This window comes from Drosophila gunungcola, unplaced genomic scaffold, assembly GCF_025200985.1.
Source record: "Drosophila gunungcola strain Sukarami unplaced genomic scaffold, Dgunungcola_SK_2 000026F, whole genome shotgun sequence".
Classification (NCBI taxonomy): Eukaryota; Metazoa; Arthropoda; class Insecta; order Diptera; family Drosophilidae; genus Drosophila; species Drosophila gunungcola.
Window position 1 is genome coordinate 870,898 of NW_026453205.1, and position 23,012 is coordinate 893,909.

The 23,012-nt window shown below is 41.3% G+C and overlaps 1 protein-coding gene across 1 annotated transcript; it reads left to right on the forward strand.

Moving 5' to 3' along the window:
• The first annotated feature begins 1,443 nt into the window (after positions 1-1,443).
• On the forward strand, positions 1,444-15,409 carry LOC128263917 (uncharacterized). The gene is made up of 3 exons (XM_052999193.1): positions 1,444-1,564; positions 6,907-7,483; positions 15,326-15,409. The coding sequence occupies exons 2-3, from the start codon at positions 6,983-6,985 to the stop codon at positions 15,407-15,409; spliced, it is 585 nt and encodes a 194-aa protein (XP_052855153.1). The 5' UTR covers positions 1,444-1,564; positions 6,907-6,982.
• Positions 15,410-23,012: the final 7,603 nt, after the last annotated feature.

A 23,012-nucleotide genomic window follows, 5' to 3' on the forward strand; every position in this document is an offset into this window, starting at 1 on the left:
TCATTATGAATTTCTTTTAAGCTAAGAGAACAGTTTTGAAAAAAAAACATTGGTCTTGGTTTGTATCTTTTTCTTTAAAAGTTTCTTCTTAATTTGTATTTTCTTCTTTTAACATTTTTTTTTGGTTTGTACTGATTTCTAGTTCTGGCCGTTGTTTTTTGGTTACAAAAATAAAATGTCTGTATTTTATATGAAATATAAATATTAAAAATATAATGATAAAACTTAATAATATAAAAGAAATTGATATTTTGGTATTATTAATTTTTATAAATGGATTGATAATGTTTATATTGTCAAGAGTTAGCTCCGAAATATTTGAAGCAATATATTCGGAAATGTCAGAGCTTATGAATTTAATCTGAGCCATATACAATAGTTCAATATTTTGTTTTCGCTGTTAATGTAGGTGTTGTTATTTATAATGATTGAGTCATTGAACAAAATTAAATATGAACCTTTTAATTGAGTGTTATCTACTATATTTGTTCCTGTTTTTAAAATAGCACCATCCTGTAAGATGTCTATTTTATTTATTTATTATTAATATCTCTTATTTTAAAGCAGTTGGCTTTTTCGCCGTTTAATACTTTTATAAAACAATTAGTTTCAAAACTTAATTTACAATAGTTTTTAAACATTTCTTTCTTAAAATTAGTCGTTAGGTTATATTTGTTTTTGCAATTGGCAACTTCATTACTTATTAATAAATTTCCATCGAATTGTGCAATAGCTCTTGTTTTGTAAAGGTCACATTTACCGGTAATCATGGGTTATTTAATGTAAACTACAAGTACATCATTATTTAATAAAATTTTAAAAGTTAATATGACTTTTAGGTCAGATAATATTATTTTTCATGATTGTAAATTTCTTTAAATTTATTCTCGTTTAAAATTTTTGTACCAAAAATTTTTGCTCTTGCTAAGATATTGTGGTATCTAAAAAATTTTGTATGTCAAAAGTAGGTAAACGCAAACGATGTTTTTGTAAAATTGTTTCCTCGTTGAATACTACTGTTTGCGCACTCAGCGCTTGTATTTAAATCACTAGTTGTAGGGCGAGAGCGGGAGCCAATAAAGCTTTCGTCTGTTCGCTCTTGCGAATTCGCCCCGTCTCTCGCCACCGTAGCATAAGTTAGGTTTTAAGAGAAATTATTGAAATATAATTGTTAGTGATCGTAGCCACTCCTTTTCGTCGCGCTTTCGACATAGTTTCACAATTGTTCGCAAATTAAAATCGTCTCGAACTACTGCGTTCACAAAGTTTTCGCGTTGTTAATACAAAATAGTATTAAATTTTTCATGGTGACCCCGACGTGATCAGCAGTAGAGTTCGCGAGTTTTAATTTTTTTTGTCGGTGAAAACTATAAACAATACCAACAACAACCAATTTATTCGTGTCGGTTCGGCCAATAAATTAAATTCAATAACTTCGTCGCTGGAAATTTTCTGCCGTTCTTGAAGTTGCGCCTGACGTTTCGGCAATTTTAATTGCTCAATTTGCTGCTGCCGCCAAATGGAAGACAAAAAGGAAGTTGCAATTATCAAGTCGGCCATCCAGGTATAGAGTGCCAAAAGTTGAAAGTTAATCTGTGGCGTTTTTTCAATTGTGTTTTGGCCCATCTTTCAACTTTTTGCATTCGTGTAAAAATCGGTAGATAGTGAGCATTCTAACCAAGAAATAAAAATTTGCATGTACTAACAACCAAAATTCTACAATAAACATAATCTATTTCGAATTATATGTGAATCGCTTTGGCCAAAGAACAAGCAATAAAATACTCGTCGTCGACCCAATTAGTGCGAACTTAATTCCCCCAACTTTCGTCGTAGTGAGCACCAATTTAGGGTATAAATAAAAATAGCTGGAAAAAAAGTGCAAATTGTGAAAATTGAAGCTCTCAGAAAACTAGCGGCAATAACTTTCGCTGCAGTTTGTCCGAACATTTCCCGCGCTTTTCAGAATTTTCCCGCGCTTTTCAGAATTTTCCCGCGCTTTTCCAATTTTCCGCGCTTTTTATAATTTTGCGCGCATTTTGGCATCAGGCTTATATATTCGTTGCCCTTAGTTATCGGTCAGTGTATCATTCTCCGTTAGCATCTGCATAGGAAGAGCCGCTAGCCGCGTACACATACACACGCACACCGACACCGCTGCCGCTATTTCGAGTTATCTTTTGTCGTTTTCGTTCTCGATCGCTGCAGCAGTGCAATTTTCGGTCTGCCTAAACGTTTGTTCGTTTTTTCGGTACGCTTGAGCTTGAGCGGTAACTCCCCTACAGTGCGTGCGTGCGGCATATACTGTCGCAGGGTTTATATAAAAAATATAAAAACCCTATTTAGATTTTTCGCTGTAATTCTCTCGGCACTTAGCTCCCTTACACCGTGTGCGATCGGTATAGTACTCGTTGATTTTTTATTTTATTATTTAACAAAAAAAAAAAAAATAATTTAATAAAAATAAATATTTAACACCTCTTCGATACCAACCAAATAAATACAAATAAACGCAATGGCAACTAAGGATATCGAAGAGCTTAAACATCAACGAGATGTTTGCATGAAAAGTATTAACCGAACTTATCGCCACTTAAAAGAAGCTAAATTATCTATAAATCCGGTCGAGCTTGAGTGTCGATTAGAGATTCTAAATACGCACATTGAAAATGCTTCACTTTTGCAAAACCAAATAGAAGTGAAAGATACAAAAGATGTATACCGCGAAGAGTTGGAAGAGAGGGCCGTAATGACAAAGTCATTGCTGATTTCAATTTTAAATAAGTCCAAACAAAATAATATCGAGAAATCCGCTCCGCCAGCAAATCGCCCGCCTCAATGCCGTCTGCCGAGCGTTGCACTCCCAACTTTTAGCGGAAAACACTCCGAATTTAAAAATTTTATAAGCCTTTTCGAAACTTTCGTTGACAAAGATGACACTTTACACGATATTGAAAAATTCAATCATTTAATTTCGTGTTTAGCTGGAGACGCTTTAGGAACAGTTAGGGCCTTCCAAGTCAGTGCGGAAAATTATCCCAAAGCCCTTGCTAGCCTGAAGCGGGTGTACGATAATGATTGTCTTATTTTTTTTGACAACATATCGACACTTTTTAATTTGCAAAAAATTTCCCAGCCTTCAGCTACAGCCTTGAGAACCCTCATCGACACGGTCACAGCCTTGTATGACTCCTTGCTGTCTATTGGGGATGATAGACGCATTACTAATGCCATTTTAATACATCTGGTAATGAGCAAGGTCGATGCAGGAACTAAAAGAAAATGGGAAGAACAGTTAGATTATACTTCGCTTCCACTTTGGAGCGAATGTGAGGCGGCCCTCAACAGGCGATACCAACACATGGTAGCAGAAGAGGCTTCCAAGCCCAAAACTGTTCAGCAGGCCCAATCTAACCCTAAGAAGAATGGAAATAGGAGTTTTTCGTTTGTCGCTGCCAGGAACGACTCTGTTCAATGCATGTATTGCAACTTAGCTGAACATCAGATTGGAAACTGCGCTTCCTTCGCAGCCCTGACAGTTCAGCAAAGATTCGATTTCGCTAAAAGAGCACCCTTATGCATTAACTTTTAAAGAAAGGGTCACACTGTCAAAAAATGCAAATCGAACAGATGTAGAGTGTGCAATTCCTCACATCACACTTTGCTACATATATATGCCCCAAACACAAATCTCGCGTTGCCACCTCCTTCTCAGCCCACGCTCATGCAGGAGTCTCCATCCACTTCGCATGTTTTGCATGCGAATGCATCGGATCGAGTCATTCTTGCAACTGCTGTTGTGAGCGTCCAAACAAAAAGCGGCGAGTTTGTATTAGCTCGAGCGTTGCTCGACTCTGGTTCACAATTAAACTTTGTAACCGACGAGCTCGCTCAGAGGCTCAAAATTACAAGAGAGGACGTGTGCATGAGCTTGCGAGGCATTGGTGGAACTAATGCCCAAGCCACAAAAAAAATACACACGATTGTGAAGTCGCGAGTAGGGAACAGCCAATTGTCGTCCGATTTTTGGATTATGAAAAATATTTCTGGTTATCATCCGGATCAAGCGGTGAACACCAGCGGGTGGAGGGTGCCTGAAAATATTCAGTTGGCAGATCCATTCTTCTTCAAGCCCCAAAAAATAGATATGCTTATCGGCGCTGAAACATTCTTTGAACTTTTATCTATTGGCCAGATAAAGCAGGGGCCTGAATTCCCCATCCTACAAAAGGCAGTTCTCGGCTGGATAGTGTCAGGCAGATGTGCCTCTGAAAATAATAAAAACGCTGAAAAAATGGTACATCTCAGCTGCCAGGAGGAAGCGTTGGAGTCAATTGACACAACCCTGCAGAAATTTTGGTCTGTGGAGGACTTGCCGCCCAAGGCTAAAGTCCATACTCCTGAGCAACAACTCTGTCAACAACACTTTGAGAAAAATACTCAAAGATTGTCGTCCGGTAGATTTTCGGTTCGTTTGCCGTTTAAATCTGACCCAAATTCTCTTGGTTCGTCATACGAAGTTGCGAAACGTAGATTTTTGTCGCTAGAAAGGAAATTGTCAAAGGACCCTTCGCTGAAGAAGATGTATATTGAATTCATGGAGGAATATGTTTCACTGGGCCACATGTCTTCCACCAATGACAAAATTCCGAATACTCCGCACTATTTCATTCCGCACCAATGCGTTTTACGGCCACAAAGTACTTCAACTAAGTTGAGAGTAGTTTTCGATGCATCGAGCCGTACTTCTACGCAGGTAGCGTTGAATGACATCTTGATGGTAGGCCCAACTATTCAAGAGGAGCTGTACTCGACTCTGCTTCGGTTTAGATTGCATAAGTTTGCCCTTGCGGCCGACGTCAAAAAGATGTATCGCCAAGTGATGGTGGACGAAGCTGATCGTAACTTCCAGCTCATAGTATGGAGACGAGATCCTTCTGAGTCCCTGAAAATCTTTAAGTTGAACACCGTTACATATGGAACTTCGCCAGCACCCTTTTTGGCGATTCGGTGTTTAATGCGGCTAGGAGAGATGGCGCAAGCAACTCATCCAAAAGCCGCAAAGGTTATTCAGAATGATTTTTATGTTGACGATTTGTTGACTGGCGCCGGATGCGTTGAAGACCTGCAAAGCCTTCGAGACGAAGTTTCTCAGGTCTTGCAAGAGGCAGGCTTTGAATTGGCAAAGTGGTTTTCAAACTGCCCAGAGTTATCCGCATCTGATAGCGCTGTAATGCCACTTATGGCAGACTCAGACGTAACCAAGACCCTTGGCGTGGTTTGGTTACCGGTTAAAGATTACTTTCAATTTCGGTTGGATGACTCTTTCCTGGATCTTCGCGCGACAAAACGAAATATTTTGTCGGTGACTGCTCGACTTTTCGACCCACTTGGCCTCTTGTGTCCTTTGGTCACAAAGGCAAAGATGTTGTTGCAGGAACTGTGGCTTCGAAAATTAGATTGGGACGAGTCGCTACCGATGCAGTTGCTCACGTCGTGGGAGACGTTTAAAGCGACGCTTCTGCAGCTGCCTAAAATTAAGGTATCGCGATTCGTCAATACAGATCCACAAGTCCCGATTCAAATACATGGTTTCGCTGACGCTTCCATGCGAGCGTATGGAGCGTGCATCTACATTCGGACTCAAACTGCTGAAGGTTTGAAAGTGTCTTTATTGACCGCCAAATCGAAAGTAGCTCCCCTCAAGACGAAAACTTTGCCTCTCCTTGAGCTGTGTGCAGCTCACCTTTTAGCAGATCTCTATAATCGTGTCAGGCCATTGCTAAATTCTCCCATTGAAAATGTTTTCCTGTGGACAGACTCCGAGATCACTTTACACTGGATTAAAACCCATCCCTCGTCGTTGTCGGTTTTTGTTTCGAACCGGGTTGCAGAAATTCAGGAGTGGTCGGAGAAAGCAATTTGGAGACACGTTCCCACGAAAGCCAACCCAGCAGATATAGTGTCCCGAGGATGTGACGTAGAGGAGCTTACAACGTCCATTTGGTTCGGTGGGCCTTCGTACTTGCTAGACTCAGAAAATAATTGGCCTGTAAATAAACATTTCGAACTGCCGGCTGATGTAATGTCGATGGAGCTACGCAAATCGGCAATAGCTCTCGTAGTCAGCCCAGAGCCAAATTATGTGCTTCAGAAAATAGAGTCTTTTTCGTCGCACCTGAAGCTTCTGAGAGTTTTCGTGTGGGTTTTTCGTTTTATTCAAAGGTGCAGAAAGGTGTCGAAGCCCTTTGAAAAAAGTATTTCGCCAAGAGAAATGGATTTCGCTTTTGATAAAATTGTCGAAGTTTTCCAATTTCACGAGTTCAGGGACGACATAAGTAAAATTCGGAAGAATAAACCGGTAGCAACGAATATTCAAAAGTTAAACCCTTTTCTTCAGGAAAATAAATCGGATTGGTGCTCCTCGACATTGCTACGAGTTGGGGGTCGGTTATTGAATGCTCCTATCCCGTACGAAGCCAAATTCCCGTTGTTGCTGTCTAAAAGCTCACAGGTCGTCAGATCCTATGTGTCATACCTGCACGTTACGAACTGTCACGCTGGCCCACGAGCTCTCGTAAGTCGTCTGCGCGAGAAAATCTGGCTAGTTAATGCTCAAGAAGTCTGCCGACGAACAGTTCGGTCGTGCATGCGCTGCTTTCGCTGTAAGCCGCAACTTTTGACGCAAATTATGGGAAACTTGCCAGCAGATAGACTTCGAGCTCTCCGCCCGTTCAATATTTGTGGCGTTGATTTTTGTGGTCCCTTCAGCACAACGTATCGTATCCGTGGTAAGCCACCGTACAAGTCGTACGTGGCCTTGTTCGTCTGTTTTGCGTCCAAAGCGGTCCACTTAGAATTAGTGTCTGACCTAACCACTGATGCGTTCTTGTTGGCATTTCAAAGGTTCGTGAGTCGTCGCGGGATTCCGGAGAAGGTGTGGTGCGACAACGCCACCAATTTCGTCGGCGCAGATCGCCACATGAGAGAGTTCCGAGCCCGTCTGGAGGAGCAGGGGGGCGGTATCGAAACATTCGCATTAAAAAAAGGATGCGAGTTTGCGTTCATACCGCCCAGAGCACCGCACTTCGACGGACTATGGGAGGCAGGTGTGAAGTCTGCAAAGCACCTGTTCCTTCGGACGGTAGGCCAAGACCTCTTGACCGCGGAGGAGCTCGGAACTCTGCTCACCAGCGTGGAGGCCGTGCTCAACTCCAGGCCCCTCGGCGCTCTAAGCAGCGACCCGAACGACGGCGAGGCCCTGACCCCCGGGCATCTGCTCATCGGCGGCCCTCTTCTGGCCCCACCATCAGCGGCGCTCCCGGACCAGATCAGCCTGACCTGCTTGCGACGATGGCGAGGTGTCTCGTCTCTCAGGCACAGGTTCTGGCAGCGATGGTCCCGGGAGTACATCTCCAGCCTCCAGCAGCGGTCCAAGTGGCACCAGGGGGAGCCCAACCTCGTCGTGGGAGCGCTCGTCGTCGTCGCAGAAGACAATCTTCCGCCCCAGCAGTGGAGGATCGGACGAGTGGTAGCGGTGCACGCCGGCGAATATCGGCGAGCTGTCCACCGACTGGCCCTGTTGCCCGTCGGCTGAAGGACGTCGTCCCTTCAGAGGGGGCGGTGTTTGCGCACTCAGCGCTTGTATTTAAATCACTAGTTGTAGGGCGAGAGCGGGAGCCAATAAAGCTTTCGTCTGTTCGCTCTTGCGAATTCGCCCCGTCACTCGCCACCGTAGCATAAGTTAGGTTTTAAGAGAAATTATTGAAATATAATTGTTAGTGATCCATCGAACATCATCGTAGCCACTCCTTTTCGTCGCGCTTTCGACATAGTTTCACAATTTTTCGCAAATTAAAATCGTCTCGAACTACTGCGTTCACAAAGTTTTCGCGTTGTTAATACAAAATAGTATTAAATTTTTCATGGTGACCCCGACGTGATCAGCAGTAGAGTTCGCGAGTTTTAATTTTTTTTGTCGGTGAAAACTATAAACAATACCAACAACAACCAATTTATTCGTGTCGGTTCGGCCAATAAATTAAATTCAATAACTTCGTCGCTGGAAATTTTCTGCCGTTCTTGAAGTTGCGCCTGACGTTTCGGCAATTTTAATTGCTCAATTTGCTGCTGCCGCCAAATGGAAGACAAAAAGGAAGTTGCAATTATCAAGTCGGCCATCCAGGTATAGAGTGCCAAAAGTTGAAAGTTAATCTGTGGCGTTTTTTCAATTGTGTTTTGGCCCATCTTTCAACTTTTTGCATTCGTGTAAAAATCGGTAGATAGTGAGCATTCTAACCAAGAAATAAAAATTTGCATGTACTAACAACCAAAATTCTACAATAAACATAATCTATTTCGAATTATATGTGAATCGCTTTGGCCAAAGAACAAGCAATAAAATACTCGTCGTCGACCCAATTAGTGCGAACTTAATTCCCCCAACTTTCGTCGTAGTGAGCACCAATTTAGGGTATAAATAAAAATAGCTGGAAAAAAAGTGCAAATTGTGAAAATTGAAGCTCTCAGAAAACTAGCGGCAATAACTTTCGCTGCAGTTTGTCCGAACATTTCCCGCGCTTTTCAGAATTTTCCCGCGCTTTTCAGAATTTTCCCGCGCTTTTCCAATTTTCCGCGCTTTTTATAATTTTGCGCGCATTTTGGCATCAGGCTTATATATTCGTTGCCCTTAGTTATCGGTCAGTGTATCATTCTCCGTTAGCATCTGCATAGGAAGAGCCGCTAGCCGCGTACACATACACACGCACACCGACACCGCTGCCGCTATTTCGAGTTATCTTTTGTCGTTTTCGTTCTCGATCGCTGCAGCAGTGCAATTTTCGGTCTGCCTAAACGTTTGTTCGTTTTTTTCGGTACGCTTGAGCTTGAGCGGTAACTCCCCTACAGTGCGTGCGTGCGGCATATACTGTCGCAGGGTTTATATAAAAAATATAAAAACCCTATTTAGATTTTTCGCTGTAATTCTCTCGGCACTTAGCTCCCTTACACCGTGTGCGATCGGTATAGTACTCGTTGATTTTTTATTTTATTATTTAACAAAAAAAAAAAAAATAATTTAATAAAAATAAATATTTAACACCTCTTCGATACCAACCAAATAAATGCAAATAAACGCAATGGCAACTAAGGATATCGAAGAGCTTAAACATCAACGAGATGTTTGCATGAAAAGTATTAACCGAACTTATCGCCACTTAAAAGAAGCTAAATTATCTATAGATCCGGTCGAGCTTGAGTGTCGATTAGAGATTCTAAATACGCACATTGAAAATGCTTCACTTTTGCAAAACCAAATAGAAGTGAAAGATACAAAAGATGTATACCGCGAAGAGTTGGAAGAGAGGGCCGTAATGACAAAGTCATTGCTGATTTCAATTTTAAATAAGTCCAAACAAAATAATATCGAGAAATCCGCTCCGCCAGCAAATCGCCCGCCTCAATGCCGTCTGCCGAGCGTTGCACTCCCAACTTTTAGCGGAAAACACTCCGAATTTAAAAATTTTATAAGCCTTTTCGAAACTTTCGTTGACAAAGATGACACTTTACACGATATTGAAAAATTCAATCATTTATTTCGTGTTTAGCTGGAGACGCTTTAGGAACAGTTAGGGCCTTCCAAGTCAGTGCGGAAAATTATCCCAAAGCCCTTGCTAGCCTGAAGCGGGTGTACGATAATGATTGTCTTATTTTTTTTGACAACATATCGACACTTTTTAATTTGCAAAAAATTTCCCAGCCTTCAGCTACAGCCTTGAGAACCCTCATCGACACGGTCACAGCCTTGTATGACTCCTTGCTGTCTATTGGGGATGATAGACGCATTACTAATGCCATTTTAATACATCTGGTAATGAGCAAGGTCGATGCAGGAACTAAAAGAAAATGGGAAGAACAGTTAGATTATACTTCGCTTCCACTTTGGAGCGAATGTGAGGCGGCCCTCAACAGGCGATACCAACACATGGTAGCAGAAGAGGCTTCCAAGCCCAAAACTGTTCAGCAGGCCCAATCTAACCCTAAGAAGAATGGAAATAGGAGTTTTTCGTTTGTCGCTGCCAGGAACGACTCTGTTCAATGCATGTATTGCAACTTAGCTGAACATCAGATTGGAAACTGCGCTTCCTTCGCAGCCCTGACAGTTCAGCAAAGATTCGATTTCGCTAAAAGAGCACCCTTATGCATTAACTTTTAAAGAAAGGGTCACACTGTCAAAAAATGCAAATCGAACAGATGTAGAGTGTGCAATTCCTCACATCACACTTTGCTACATATATATGCCCCAAACACAAATCTCGCGTTGCCACCTCCTTCTCAGCCCACGCTCATGCAGGAGTCTCCATCCACTTCGCATGTTTTGCATGCGAATGCATCGGATCGAGTCATTCTTGCAACTGCTGTTGTGAGCGTCCAAACAAAAAGCGGCGAGTTTGTATTAGCTCGAGCGTTGCTCGACTCTGGTTCACAATTAAACTTTGTAACCGACGAGCTCGCTCAGAGGCTCAAAATTACAAGAGAGGACGTGTGCATGAGCTTGCGAGGCATTGGTGGAACTAATGCCCAAGCCACAAAAAAAATACACACGATTGTGAAGTCGCGAGTAGGGAACAGCCAATTGTCGTCCGATTTTTGGATTATGAAAAATATTTCTGGTTATCATCCGGATCAAGCGGTGAACACCAGCGGGTGGAGGGTGCCTGAAAATATTCAGTTGGCAGATCCATTCTTCTTCAAGCCCTAAAAAATAGATATGCTTATCGGCGCTGAAACATTCTTTGAACTTTTATCTATTGGCCAGATAAAGCAGGGGCCTGAATTCCCCATCCTACAAAAGGCAGTTCTCGGCTGGATAGTGTCAGGCAGATGTGCCTCTGAAAATAATAAAAACGCTGAAAAAATGGTACATCTCAGCTGCCAGGAGGAAGCGTTGGAGTCAATTGACACAACCCTGCAGAAATTTTGGTCTGTGGAGGACTTGCCGCCCAAGGCTAAAGTCCATACTCCTGAGCAACAACTCTGTCAACAACACTTTGAGAAAAATACTCAAAGATTGTCGTCCGGTATATTTTCGGTTCGTTTGCCGTTTAAATCTGACCCAAATACTCTTGGTTCGTCATACGAAGTTGCGAAACGTAGATTTTTGTCGCTAGAAAGGAAATTGTCAAAGGAACCTTCGCTGAAGAAGATGTACTCGACTCTGCTTCGGTTTAGATTGCATAAGTTTGCCCTTGCGGCCGACGTCAAAAAGATGTATCGCCAAGTGATGGTGGACGAAGCTGATCGTAACTTCCAGCTCATAGTATGGAGACGAGATCCTTCTGAGTCCCTGAAAATCTTTAAGTTGAACACCGTTACATATGGAACTTCGCCAGCACCCTTTTTGGCGATTCGGTGTTTAATGCGGCTAGGAGAGATGGCGCAAGCAACTCATCCAAAAGCCGCAAAGGTTATTCAGAATGATTTTTATGTTGACGATTTGTTGACTGGCGCCGGATGCGTTGAAGACCTGCAAAGCCTTCGTGACGAGTCGCTACCGATGCAGTTGCTCACGTCGTGGGAGACGTTTAAAGCGACGCTTCTGCAGCTGCCTAAAGTTAAGGTATCGCGATTCGTCAACACAGATCCACAAGTCCCGATTCAAATACATGGTTTCGCTGACGCTTCCATGCGAGCGTATGGAGCGTGCATCTACATTCGGACTCAAACTGCTGAAGGTTTGAAAGTGTCTTTCTTGACCGCCAAATCGAAAGTAGCTCCCCTCAAGACGAAAACTTTGCCTCGCCTTGAGCTGTGTGCAGCTCACCTTTTAGCAGATCTCTATAATCGTGTCAGGCCATTGCTAAATTCTCCCATTGAAAATGTTTTCCTGTGGACAGACTCCGAGATCACTTTACACTGGATTAAAACCCATCCCTCGTCGTTGTCGGTTTTTGTTTCGAACCGGGTTGCAGAAATTCAGGAGTGGTCGGAGAAAGCAATTTGGAGACACGTTCCCACGAAAGCCAACCCAGCAGATATAGTGTCCCGAGGATGTGACGTAGAGGAGCTTACAACGTCCATTTGGTTCGGTGGGCCTTCGTACTTGCTAGACTCAGAAAATAATTGGCCTGTAAATAAACATTTCGAACTGCCGGCTGATGTAATGTCGATGGAGCTACGCAAATCGGCAATAGCTCTCGTAGTCAGCCCAGAGCCAAATTATGTGCTTCAGAAAATAGAGTCTTTTTCGTCGCACCTGAAGCTTCTGAGAGTTTTCGTGTGGGTTTTTCGTTTTATTCAAAGGTGCAGAAAGGTGTCGAAGCCCTTTGAAAAAAGTATTTCGCCAAGAGAAATGGATTTCGCTTTTGATAAAATTGTCGAAGTTTTCCAATTTCACGAGTTCAGGGACGACATAAGTAAAATTCGGAAGAATAAACCGGTAGCAACGAATATTCAAAAGTTAAACCCTTTTCTTCAGGAAAATAAATCGGATTGGTGCTCCTCGACATTGCTACGAGTTGGGGGTCGGTTATTGAATGCTCCTATCCCGTACGAAGCCAAATTCCCGTTGTTGCTGTCTAAAAGCTCACAGGTCGTCAGATCCTATGTGTCATACCTGCACGTTACGAACTGTCACGCTGGCCCACGAGCTCTCGTAAGTCGTCTGCGCGAGAAAATCTGGCTAGTTAATGCTCAAGAAGTCTGCCGACGAACAGTTCGGTCGTGCATGCGCTGCTTTCGCTGTAAGCCGCAACTTTTGACGCAAATTATGGGAAACTTGCCAGCAGATAGACTTCGAGCTCTCCGCCCGTTCAATATTTGTGGCGTTGATTTTTGTGGTCCCTTCAGCACAACGTATCGTATCCGTGGTAAGCCACCGTACAAGTCGTACGTGGCCTTGTTCGTCTGTTTTGCGTCCAAAGCGGTCCACTTAGAATTAGTGTCTGACCTAACCACTGATGCGTTCTTGTTGGCATTTCAAAGGTTCGTGAGTCGTCGCGGGATTCCGGAGAAGGTGTGGTGCGACAACGCCACCAATTTCGTCGGCGCAGATCGCCGTCGTCTGGAGGAGCAGGGGGGCGGTATCGAAACATTCGCATCAAAAAAAGGATGCGAGTTTGCGTTCATACCGCCCAGAGCACCGCACTTCGGCGGACTATGGGAGGCAGGTGTGAAGTCTGCAAAGCACCTGTTCCTTCGGACGGTAGGCCAAGACCTCTTGACCGCGGAGGAGCTCGGAACTCTGCTCACCAGCGTGGAGGCCGTGCTCAACTCCAGGCCCCTCGGCGCTCTAAGCAGCGACCCGAACGACGGCGAGGCCCTGACCCCCGGGCATCTGCTCATCGGCGGCCCTCTTCTGGCCCCACCATCAGCGGCGCTCCCGGACCAGATCAGCCTGACCTGCTTGCGACGATGGCGAGGTGTCTCGTCTCTCAGGCACAGGTTCTGGCAGCGATGGTCCCGGGAGTACATCTCCAGCCTCCAGCAGCGGTCCAAGTGGCACCAGGGGGAGCCCAACCTCGTCGTGGGAGCGCTCGTCGTCTTCGCAGAAGACAATCTTCCGCCCCAGCAGTGGAGGATCGGACGAGTGGTAGCGGTGCACGCCGGCGCCGATAGCAAGGTTCGCGTGGCGGACGTCAGGACGCAGGACGGCGAATATCGGCGAGCTGTCCACCGACTGGCCCTGTTGCCCGTCGGCTGAAGGACGTCGTCCCTTCAGAGGGGGCGGTGTTTGCGCACTCAGCGCTTGTATTTAAATCACTAGTTGTAGGGCGAGAGCGGGAGCCAATAAAGCTTTCGTCTGTTCGCTCTTGCGAATTCGCCCCGTCTCTCGCCACCGTAGCATAAGTTAGGTTTTAAGAGAAATTATTGAAATATAATTGTTAGTGATCCATCGAACATCATCGTAGCCACTCCTTTTCGTCGCGCTTTCGACATAGTTTCACAATTTTTCGCAAATTAAAATCGTCTCGAACTACTGCGTTCACAAAGTTTTCGCGTTGTTAATACAAAATAGTATTAAATTTTTCAACTACATTTTTTAAACTTTCAGTAAGATATTTAACTTCATTAAATAGTTTAGAATTTATTGTGAATAGCTTGTTGTTGTTTTTAATTAAACTGTCTATTTTGTTCTGAACCGTTATGAAATCATCATGATCAGGAGTACCTGCTATCCATTTCCATAAAGTTCCTATTTCATTAATTCCTCTTTTTTGTGTTTTTGGCATTATTTCTGATAAAGTTAATTTTATGAGTTCCAAGTCCATTGAAATTTCCCATTCTATGTCTGTTTTTGATGTTTTGATCAAAGATCTGGTTTCCGTGTTAATTATTTCTTCATAAAAACTATAATTAGATATGTGAAATAAATCTGCGTATGAATCGTACGTCAATAAGTCTTTATTGTATTAGTATTCGTGACTTGTATAATCAATTATTTCAGAACTTGATAAAAGTATTAGGTTGAGTATAAGTGCTAAAAATAACAGTTTTCTGAAAAAATATTAAAAAATTATTGTTTATATTAGAATTTAATATTATCTTTATGAAAATTCCTATTTCTATTGTTGATTATTATTTTGTTACGCAAATTTTCCATTACAATCATGATCAATTTTATTATAAAGAATATCAAATGGTTTTTCGGAATGAATGATCATATTATATTTTTGAGCGTCTCTAATAACTATTTTGGATTAGTTAAATTAAGCTCCTCTTTTTTACAGCGAGCTATTTCTGTTAGTGTCGAGTGTGCCCTTTCAACTTGTTCGTTTGAAGTACTATGTCTTGGGTCTGCGTAATGTAAAGTAATTCCACACCTTTGTGCAAATGATTTAAATTGGGCCGAGGTAAAACTAGGGTCGTTATTGGTCATAATTACTTTTGCTTGGGGAAATTGTTGAAGTAGTTCCATTACCCTAATTTCAATGTTTAACTTATTTTGAATTTCTTTTACAGCAAGGTATTTTGAATACGCGTTTATACAAGTAATAAATGTTAAATTTTGCGCGTAGTATATATATATATATATATATATATATATATATATATATATATATATGTATATATGTCATCCCCTTGCAAGTCGTCATTGCTGGTTACTTTATCGTTTGGTTGTTGATTGCCTGAACTTAATTCTGGCAAATGCAGAGAGTCTTCGATGCCTTTGTTGCTCATAATTCTCTCTTAAGGATCAAGCACGTGTCTATCTCACGCCACGCTACAAACCAGAAGAATAAAAAAAAGAGAGACCAGACCTAGCCGCGCATACGAAGCCACACTCGGCCTCAGCTCGCAAACTGAGTCCCCATTCTACCAAAACTAGTATCTAGTATACCCAGCACAACCCATGGTCATACCTGTCGAGATGCTGCACTACATACTCTCCGACACGGCCATTCTGACATAGACACGTCCTCGTGTCTACAATGAACCCTTAGTTTTATTCCAACATTATAATACTATTGAATACTTCAGAAACACTTAACCAAGTAATCTCAATTTCATAGAATATTTCAAATCATTACGTTTTCTTATAGACCATTTCTTTCATTTACATTTCCAGTCAAAAGATCATTTAAACATTATCAAATTATAAATTTATCATTACAAATCATTAAGTCATAATCTATGAAACATAACTTGTCTTATACTAGCCAACTTTTGAATATTCATCAATTGCCAAACACATTGGCTTCACGCCTTTTATTATTCTCTCAGCTCGTCCATCGCCCAACACTAAGCTTCACGAATTCTTCAACCACATCGCTCGTCCATCGCCCAATACTTGGCTTCACGAATTCATCAACCACATCGCTCGTCCATCGCCCAATACTTGGCTTCACGAATTAATCAACCACATCGCTCGTCCATCACCCAATACTTGGCTTCACGAATTCTTTAACCTCATATCTAAAGCAAGCTTCGATCATCGCCAATCACATGGCTTCACGACGCTCTTCTGTTTCAAAAGACTTTTCTAACAGACATTGTTCTTTAAAATTTGCATCAAGCTCTCTGAAATATACACATCCGGTAACTTTCTCAAGCTTTCGTGTTTTTTTTTTTTTGTAAATTTTAAAACATGTTGTCTCCCTCCAATGCCTCAACGAAAGACCCTCTAAACTTTGGATCCAATTTCGTTTGCTGTTTCGCACTTTTTTTGAGCACAAAGTCACCCACACAGAATCAAATTACCTTAGCCTTGCTTTCGTCAAATTTTGTTTTCTTATATCTTGTCAATTTCAGTTTCAGTATCGCTTATAGGATTAGCCCCAGAGGCCTAGCCATTTTACCAATCCAAAGTTCTAATGGACTACATTTAGTACTACGATTCACTGCGAAATTAAGGGTCATCTGAACCTCCACTAGTGCTTCTTGCCAGGACATAGAGCTTGTCTCAACAGCCGTCAACAGATTCTTAAGGGTTCTCATAACCTTTTCAACTTGACCGTTGACTCGACTTACACCTGTGGCAATTAAATGTAGATCTATCTATTGATAAGAACAAAATTGCATAAACTTTGAACCAGTCAAGCTTCGCCGCTGATCGGCAATTAGACGTGTTGTCACACCTTAAATGACTATCGTAGATTTCAGTGGGTTAATACAAGTATAAGCATCAATAAAGAAGGTGCAAAACAACTAAACAAACTTAGTAAAAGCATCAATTGGAAACTAAGGATCAAAAATAATCAACACTGGCTTGTTAGTTATTACAGTAATTATTCTTTTGCTAATTTCTTCGTGCTCTACACTCCAAAACAAGCTATTATCTTCAGATGTGAGAAAATACAAAGGGTTCAAAAATTGTGCAAAAACCTCGGAACAAATTTGCGAAAACACGACATCAAACCGATGAGCTGTCGTAATGTAGCGATTGATTTCGATGTTGCTTTAATTTTTCGCCGCGTTTACCTTAAAACCAATGTACCGACCTATTGTTTACAAAAAGAAACATTTTTAAATGTTAAATTAAAATTCATCTTTCACTAAAATTTCTGTTTCTATTGATTTCGATTTTGCTTTAATTTTCCGCCGCATTTACCTCATAACCAGTGTAACTATAGTTTTCAGAAAGAAACATTTTGAAATGTTAAATAAAAATCCATCTTTCACTAAAATTTCTATTTCTATTGATTTCGATTTTGCTTTAATTTTCCGCCGCGTTTACCTCATAACCAATGTACCGAACTATTGTTTTTAAAAAGAAACATTTTGAAATGTTAAATAAAAATTCATCTTTCACTAAAATTTCTATAACAATTTCCATCCGTTCTTTGAAACACAGAGAAAACGTTCTTTAATCCAAATGGCATCGATAGAAATTCGTTCTTCCGATCAGGTGTAACAAAAGCAGTATTTAATTGATATCCACTAGACATGACAAGAGAAGTGAAATAATTTGCTCCCCGAAGTCTAGCTACTTTATCTGATATCAGAGGTAATGGAATTTTATCAGCTACTGTATTTTTATTTAATTCCCGATAATCAACTAAAAGTTTTGCTGAACCATTCTTTTTATATTTACAAATAACAAATGGAGATTTACTAGGTCTGATAACTTTATACTCAATTAATTCTCTATTTTTGCCACGTACTAGCGCCCTCTCACTTGGACCAAATCTATATGGTCGCTTTTGAACAGTCTTAGTTGATTCAACCAGTCAAATACAATAAAAAAAACAAATACTATACCAAAAACATTGAACCAATATTTGTCTGCCAATGACAATATTATTTTTGATTCCACAATCTGGTACTATGTGAAACAAAACTACCAAAGAATTACCATCAACAATGATATTAATCTTGATTTTCGAAGTACTGTAGTACTGTACTTTCTTTAATTAATGAACACTTAGCTTCCGGATGAAATGTTATTGGAAATCTCTCACCATTATCCAGCGTACTCAATTTAGGCTCCACCATAGTGCACAGCACCACTCTCTTCCGATCTTACTCCCAATCCGGTATTCTGCACTTTTTTGGGACAATTTGTGGCAATTTGCCCCGGCTCCTGGCATTTGTAACAAGTTACATTTGCCCTTCCATGATGAGGCTGCCCAGAACGTTGCTCCTTTTCAGTTGATGAAAACTGAAATCCTAGTCCAGATCTACAGTCTTGTTTTTTATGTCCTGGTTTTCCACACTGATAACATTTTAGTTCCGCAGTTTTAGCTCGCTTGGTCTCCGGTTCCCAGTTTGGTACAATAGGACGCTCCTTCAGCGCAGAGAAAACTTGCAGCTCCGCTTGCAGCTCACGTCGATTGCTGACATGCGTTGTGTGTAACATTCGTTGTAAACGCCGGTCGAAATTAGCAATATGTCCAAGAATCAAAGCGATGGAAATTTGTTTACAATTTAAATTACGCAATTTTGTGCACAGTGACGTCACGCTGCGACTCGCAAAAACAGGCAAGCTCTCACCGTTCCTTGGGCGACTATTTAGAAGATTAAAAATAACAGCGGCTGGCGTCTCTGAAGTCTCAAAACGCTGCTCAAACAATTGCCGGAACTATTGCCACGTTATTCCTGGGTAGCATATTTGTGATAACCACTGGGCCGCTGTGCCTTTCAAGGCCTTACTCAGCGTTAATATAAGAGCGCTGTCACTTAGCGGTTTCATTCGTAAAATTATGTCGACCGTAGCGCACCACTGCGTGGCATCCACCCCAGCAATGTCCGGATTATATTTCGGCAAGCAAATCTCGCCAGTCTGTTGTACTGTGCTCGCCGGCATCTGTAGATTCTTAACCAGTTTCAGAAAATTCCGGTTTTGTTGCTCCAACAACGCGAAGACATCCCTTGACAAAGTTTGGTTAGGGCCGAATCCCACTTTTGATGTTGGAGAATTAAAGTCATCCCCTTGTAAGTCGTCATTGCTGGTTACTTGATTGTTTGGTTGTTGATTGCCTGAACTTAATTCTGGCAAATGCAGCGAGTCTTCGATGCCTTTGTTGCTCATAATTCTCTCTAAAGGATCAAGCACGTGTCTATCTCACGCCACGCTACAAACCAGAAGAATAAAAAAAGAGAGACCAGACCTAGCAACGCATACGAAGCCACACTCGGCCTCAGCTCGCAAACTGAGTCCCCATTCTACCAAAACTAGTATCTAGTATATCTAGTATACCCAGCGCAACATACCGACATATATATGTAAATTTTCTCCTTCTTTAGTTGGATTAGGGGCCTGTTATATTTATTTTCATTAAAAATCACACAATTTTTGATATGTTCTTTCAATTTTTTAATTAAGTTTGGCCAATAATATAACATACTGATTTGTTTATAATTTTCATGTAGATCACTATGAGCTCGACTGAGTGTTTCTTCTATTATTATGGCTTTATCTTTATCGTTTTCTATGAGTATATATGTATAAGTATTCTAATTTACAATGAATTCCTACCATAATGTTTGGTGGAATATACTATTTTAATATAGCTATTAAATTTTCTGGTGTGTAATATTCAATTATGTGTCGTGATGTATTGTAAACCTCGCCGTTGTTAATAACAGATTTTGTTTAAACTGATTTAACGGTTTACGGGTCTCTTGTATTACATTTTCAAAACTACTTTCAGCAGAATGCTGTGTGTTTTGATCTGAGTCTGACTGTTCTGTTTGTTCTACATCACTGTTTGTAATGTTATTTATTTGTATAATGCATTGGCCACATCATTTGTTGTACCGGGATTGTTATTATTATTTTATTTTATTATTTTTGGGGTAAAACTTTCTGTTTAGAGCAGACCGCCAGCACCTAGTCAAATGCTCATAGGTGTGCGCTGCACACGCAGGGCTGTTATACAGCTTTCCATGTTTATTGTTCTACGTCTTTTTTATCTCGCTACATTTGTCGCGTTATCTGTTCAGCTGAGCTACAGCGAAAACATGTACAAAAATTTGAAGTCAAGCTTTCGCAAGTCAGTTATACAAAATCACTGCAACTCCGAGCACATCTAATAAAATCAAAAAATAATTTCAATTGAACCTATCGTGCGTTTATTTTCTATTTCTAAACTAAAGGGTGGCATTTTGGTTGTTTTCCTCATAAACATTTTGGTGACCCCGACGTGATATTCGTTTAATCAGAGTCTGCATGTCTGTTTTTAACATTGTTTAATATCGTTTAAGCAATAACTTATTTTCGCTGTCGTTTGCTGCATCTCAGTCACAAACACACGAACACTTTAAGTGCGCGCTGCCGGCCGGCCGTTTGTTTTTTTGAGCATTTTCGCGCTGTGAAAGAAGCAAAACTGTGTTGTGCTGCAAACATTAAACATAAAAGTAATCGCAATTAATTGTTGTTAAACGCGTATATTGCATACATATATGTGTAAATAGCCGTGTATGTGTATGGTCACATACATTACTTTGCCAAGTCAGTGCGCTGTTGCTAGGCAAAAATTTCGGTAAAAAGAAAGTCAAAGGTTCCGATACGTTGTTGGAGACGCTCGGTGCATTAACATTTGCGCGGCAACAAGCATAGGGTGCTTCCTGCCCTCTGAATCCGGTCAGAAAATTAAAAATGGTTAACCAAGGAGACGCGATTCAGCCTCAAAATGACGCACCCGTTTTGCGGCAGTTAAACTCTATGAACTTGGAATTTGATTCTGCACAGACTTCGTTGGAAAAACTGGACTTTTCGGAGATTAGTAAAGATACGCGGTCTGAATTTTCCGCAATCTTAATGGATTTAAAGGCGAAGCTAAATCAGGCCTTAGCAGCTCTGCGGAATATGCATTTGCCGGGTTCCACATCGGCCAATTCTACATTCTTTGATATTATAATCAATGCGGACCTCTCTTTCAGATTTAGGAAACCTCGGTTGCCAAATCTAGAGATTGCTCGTTTTCAAGGATCGTACTCAGAATGGCCGGACTTTATTGCAACTTTTACCACGGTCATTGGAAATTATGACGAGCTAAGTGATATTGAAAAATTACAATATTTGAGGTCCTCTTTAGGCGGCGTGGCTTTGGAAACCATACGATCGCTCTAGCCCTCAAATGAAAATTATAAAAAGGCTTTAAATTTACATATTAATCTGTTTGATAATAAAGTTTTACACTTTCAGGCAATATTTGGTTTAAAAGGTATCGAGAAGGGATCAGATAAGGGTCTTCGGGAGCTCAGCGATTGGATGAATTCGCGTCTTCGAGCAATCCGTACCCTGGCCACTGGATGGATTTCTCATTCATATCGTGACACAAGCTGGATCAAAGGACCCGTGAAAAATGGGAAGATGATTTGTCAATCTCTGAGCTATGGAGTCGTTCTTGGAGAAGAGGTGCAGGATGATGGAGAACTTGGACCAAGCCGTGGTAATTCAAACACCACACCATCAAGTGGGAAAAATCATTCATAGATATAACCCAAGTGTACTGATTACGTCTGCTACTAACTCAAAACATCCAATTTGCCTATTTTGCGATGCTAGGATCATTATTTGCTAAAATGCTCCCGATTTTTAAGCTTGAGTCCCAATATTCGATATAGAGAAGCATAGCAAATGCACCTTTGCCTCAACTGTTTACGCAAGGGACATAGCTTTCAGCAATGTAAGTCAACTCATTGTAAACATTGTCGCATGAAGCAGCACTCATTACTGCACGTTATCCCAGAGGCACCCATACCATCGACCTCAGTTTCATCTCCATCATCCGACCCATCTATAAGCTCTCAACCATCATCACTAGTGTCATGCTCATCTCTATTATCACAACCTAATCACCATTTAACGCACTCTCCACCACAAACCTTACATGCAATGCCAATGAATTACGTGCTGCTTCCAACTGCTATAATCTACGTAATAAATAGAGTTGGTGCATTTATGCCTTGCCGAGCAATATTAGATTCAGCTTCTCAGTTAAACTTTATTACTACGCGCCTATCTAGTCAACTTAATTTGAAACTTAGACAATCGCACACACTTATTTCTGGGATAGGCGAATCTTCCATAAACTCTGATAAGGCAGTCGATATTCTGGCGCAATCACGGGATGAAAGCTATCGTGCGTCATTCGCAGCTGTTGCAACCCATAGTATCACTGATTACCAGCCAAATTTCAATATAAAAGGATCCCACAAAACATATCGCTAGCTGACCCTCATTTAAACCAATCACAGCGAATTGATCTTTTATTTGGCGCTGGTCTGTTTTTCGAAATAATCGCTAAAGTGAAAATTCATTTGGATAGCAACTTGCCCACGCTTCAAAACACCAAGCTTGTTTAAATAGTTTCTGAAGGGATGTCAAGTATGCTAGATCACAAATCTGTCTTGGCTGCCATTGGATCCTGCTGATCGTTCAGATGATGACACACTTGCTGCCGTAGTAAAGCGGTTTTGGGAGATTGAAGACATCAGTTCAGAAAAACCATCGATGCTCGCCGAGGACTTACGATGCGAGCAGCATTTCAAAGAAAATTGCATTAGGCTGGAAAATGGTCAATATTCGGTTCACCTTTTATCCACTTTAGGGTTCGAATCTTTGGGTGACTCCTACTGTCTGGCCCGTCGTCGTTTCAAAAGTTTGGAATCAAAACCAAATAAAAACCTTAATCTGAAAGCGCAGTAGTCGGCATTTCTACAGGAGTACCTCAACTTAGGCCACATGTCTCTCGCATTAAGGGATCCAGCGGTGCCACAATTATTCTTGCATCACCATTCTGTTCAGAAGCTTGAAAGCACTACCACTAAATTCGTGTCGTCTTTGATGGTTCTGCTAAAACTACATCTGGGATAGCTCTAAACAACTTGCTTCTAGCAGGACCAACAGTTCAGCAAAAATCTTTAATATTTTGCTTCGGTTTAGTTTTTTTAAAGTAGTTTTTTGTGGAGACATCTGCAAGATGTATCGCTGCGTTCGTGCTTCGTACCCTGATGACTTTTTGCAATGTATCATTTGGCGAGAGAACTCCACAGATAAATTGATTGTTTAAAAACTAAACACAGTAACTTATGGAACCAAGTCGGCTGCATTCTTGGCTATAAGAGCC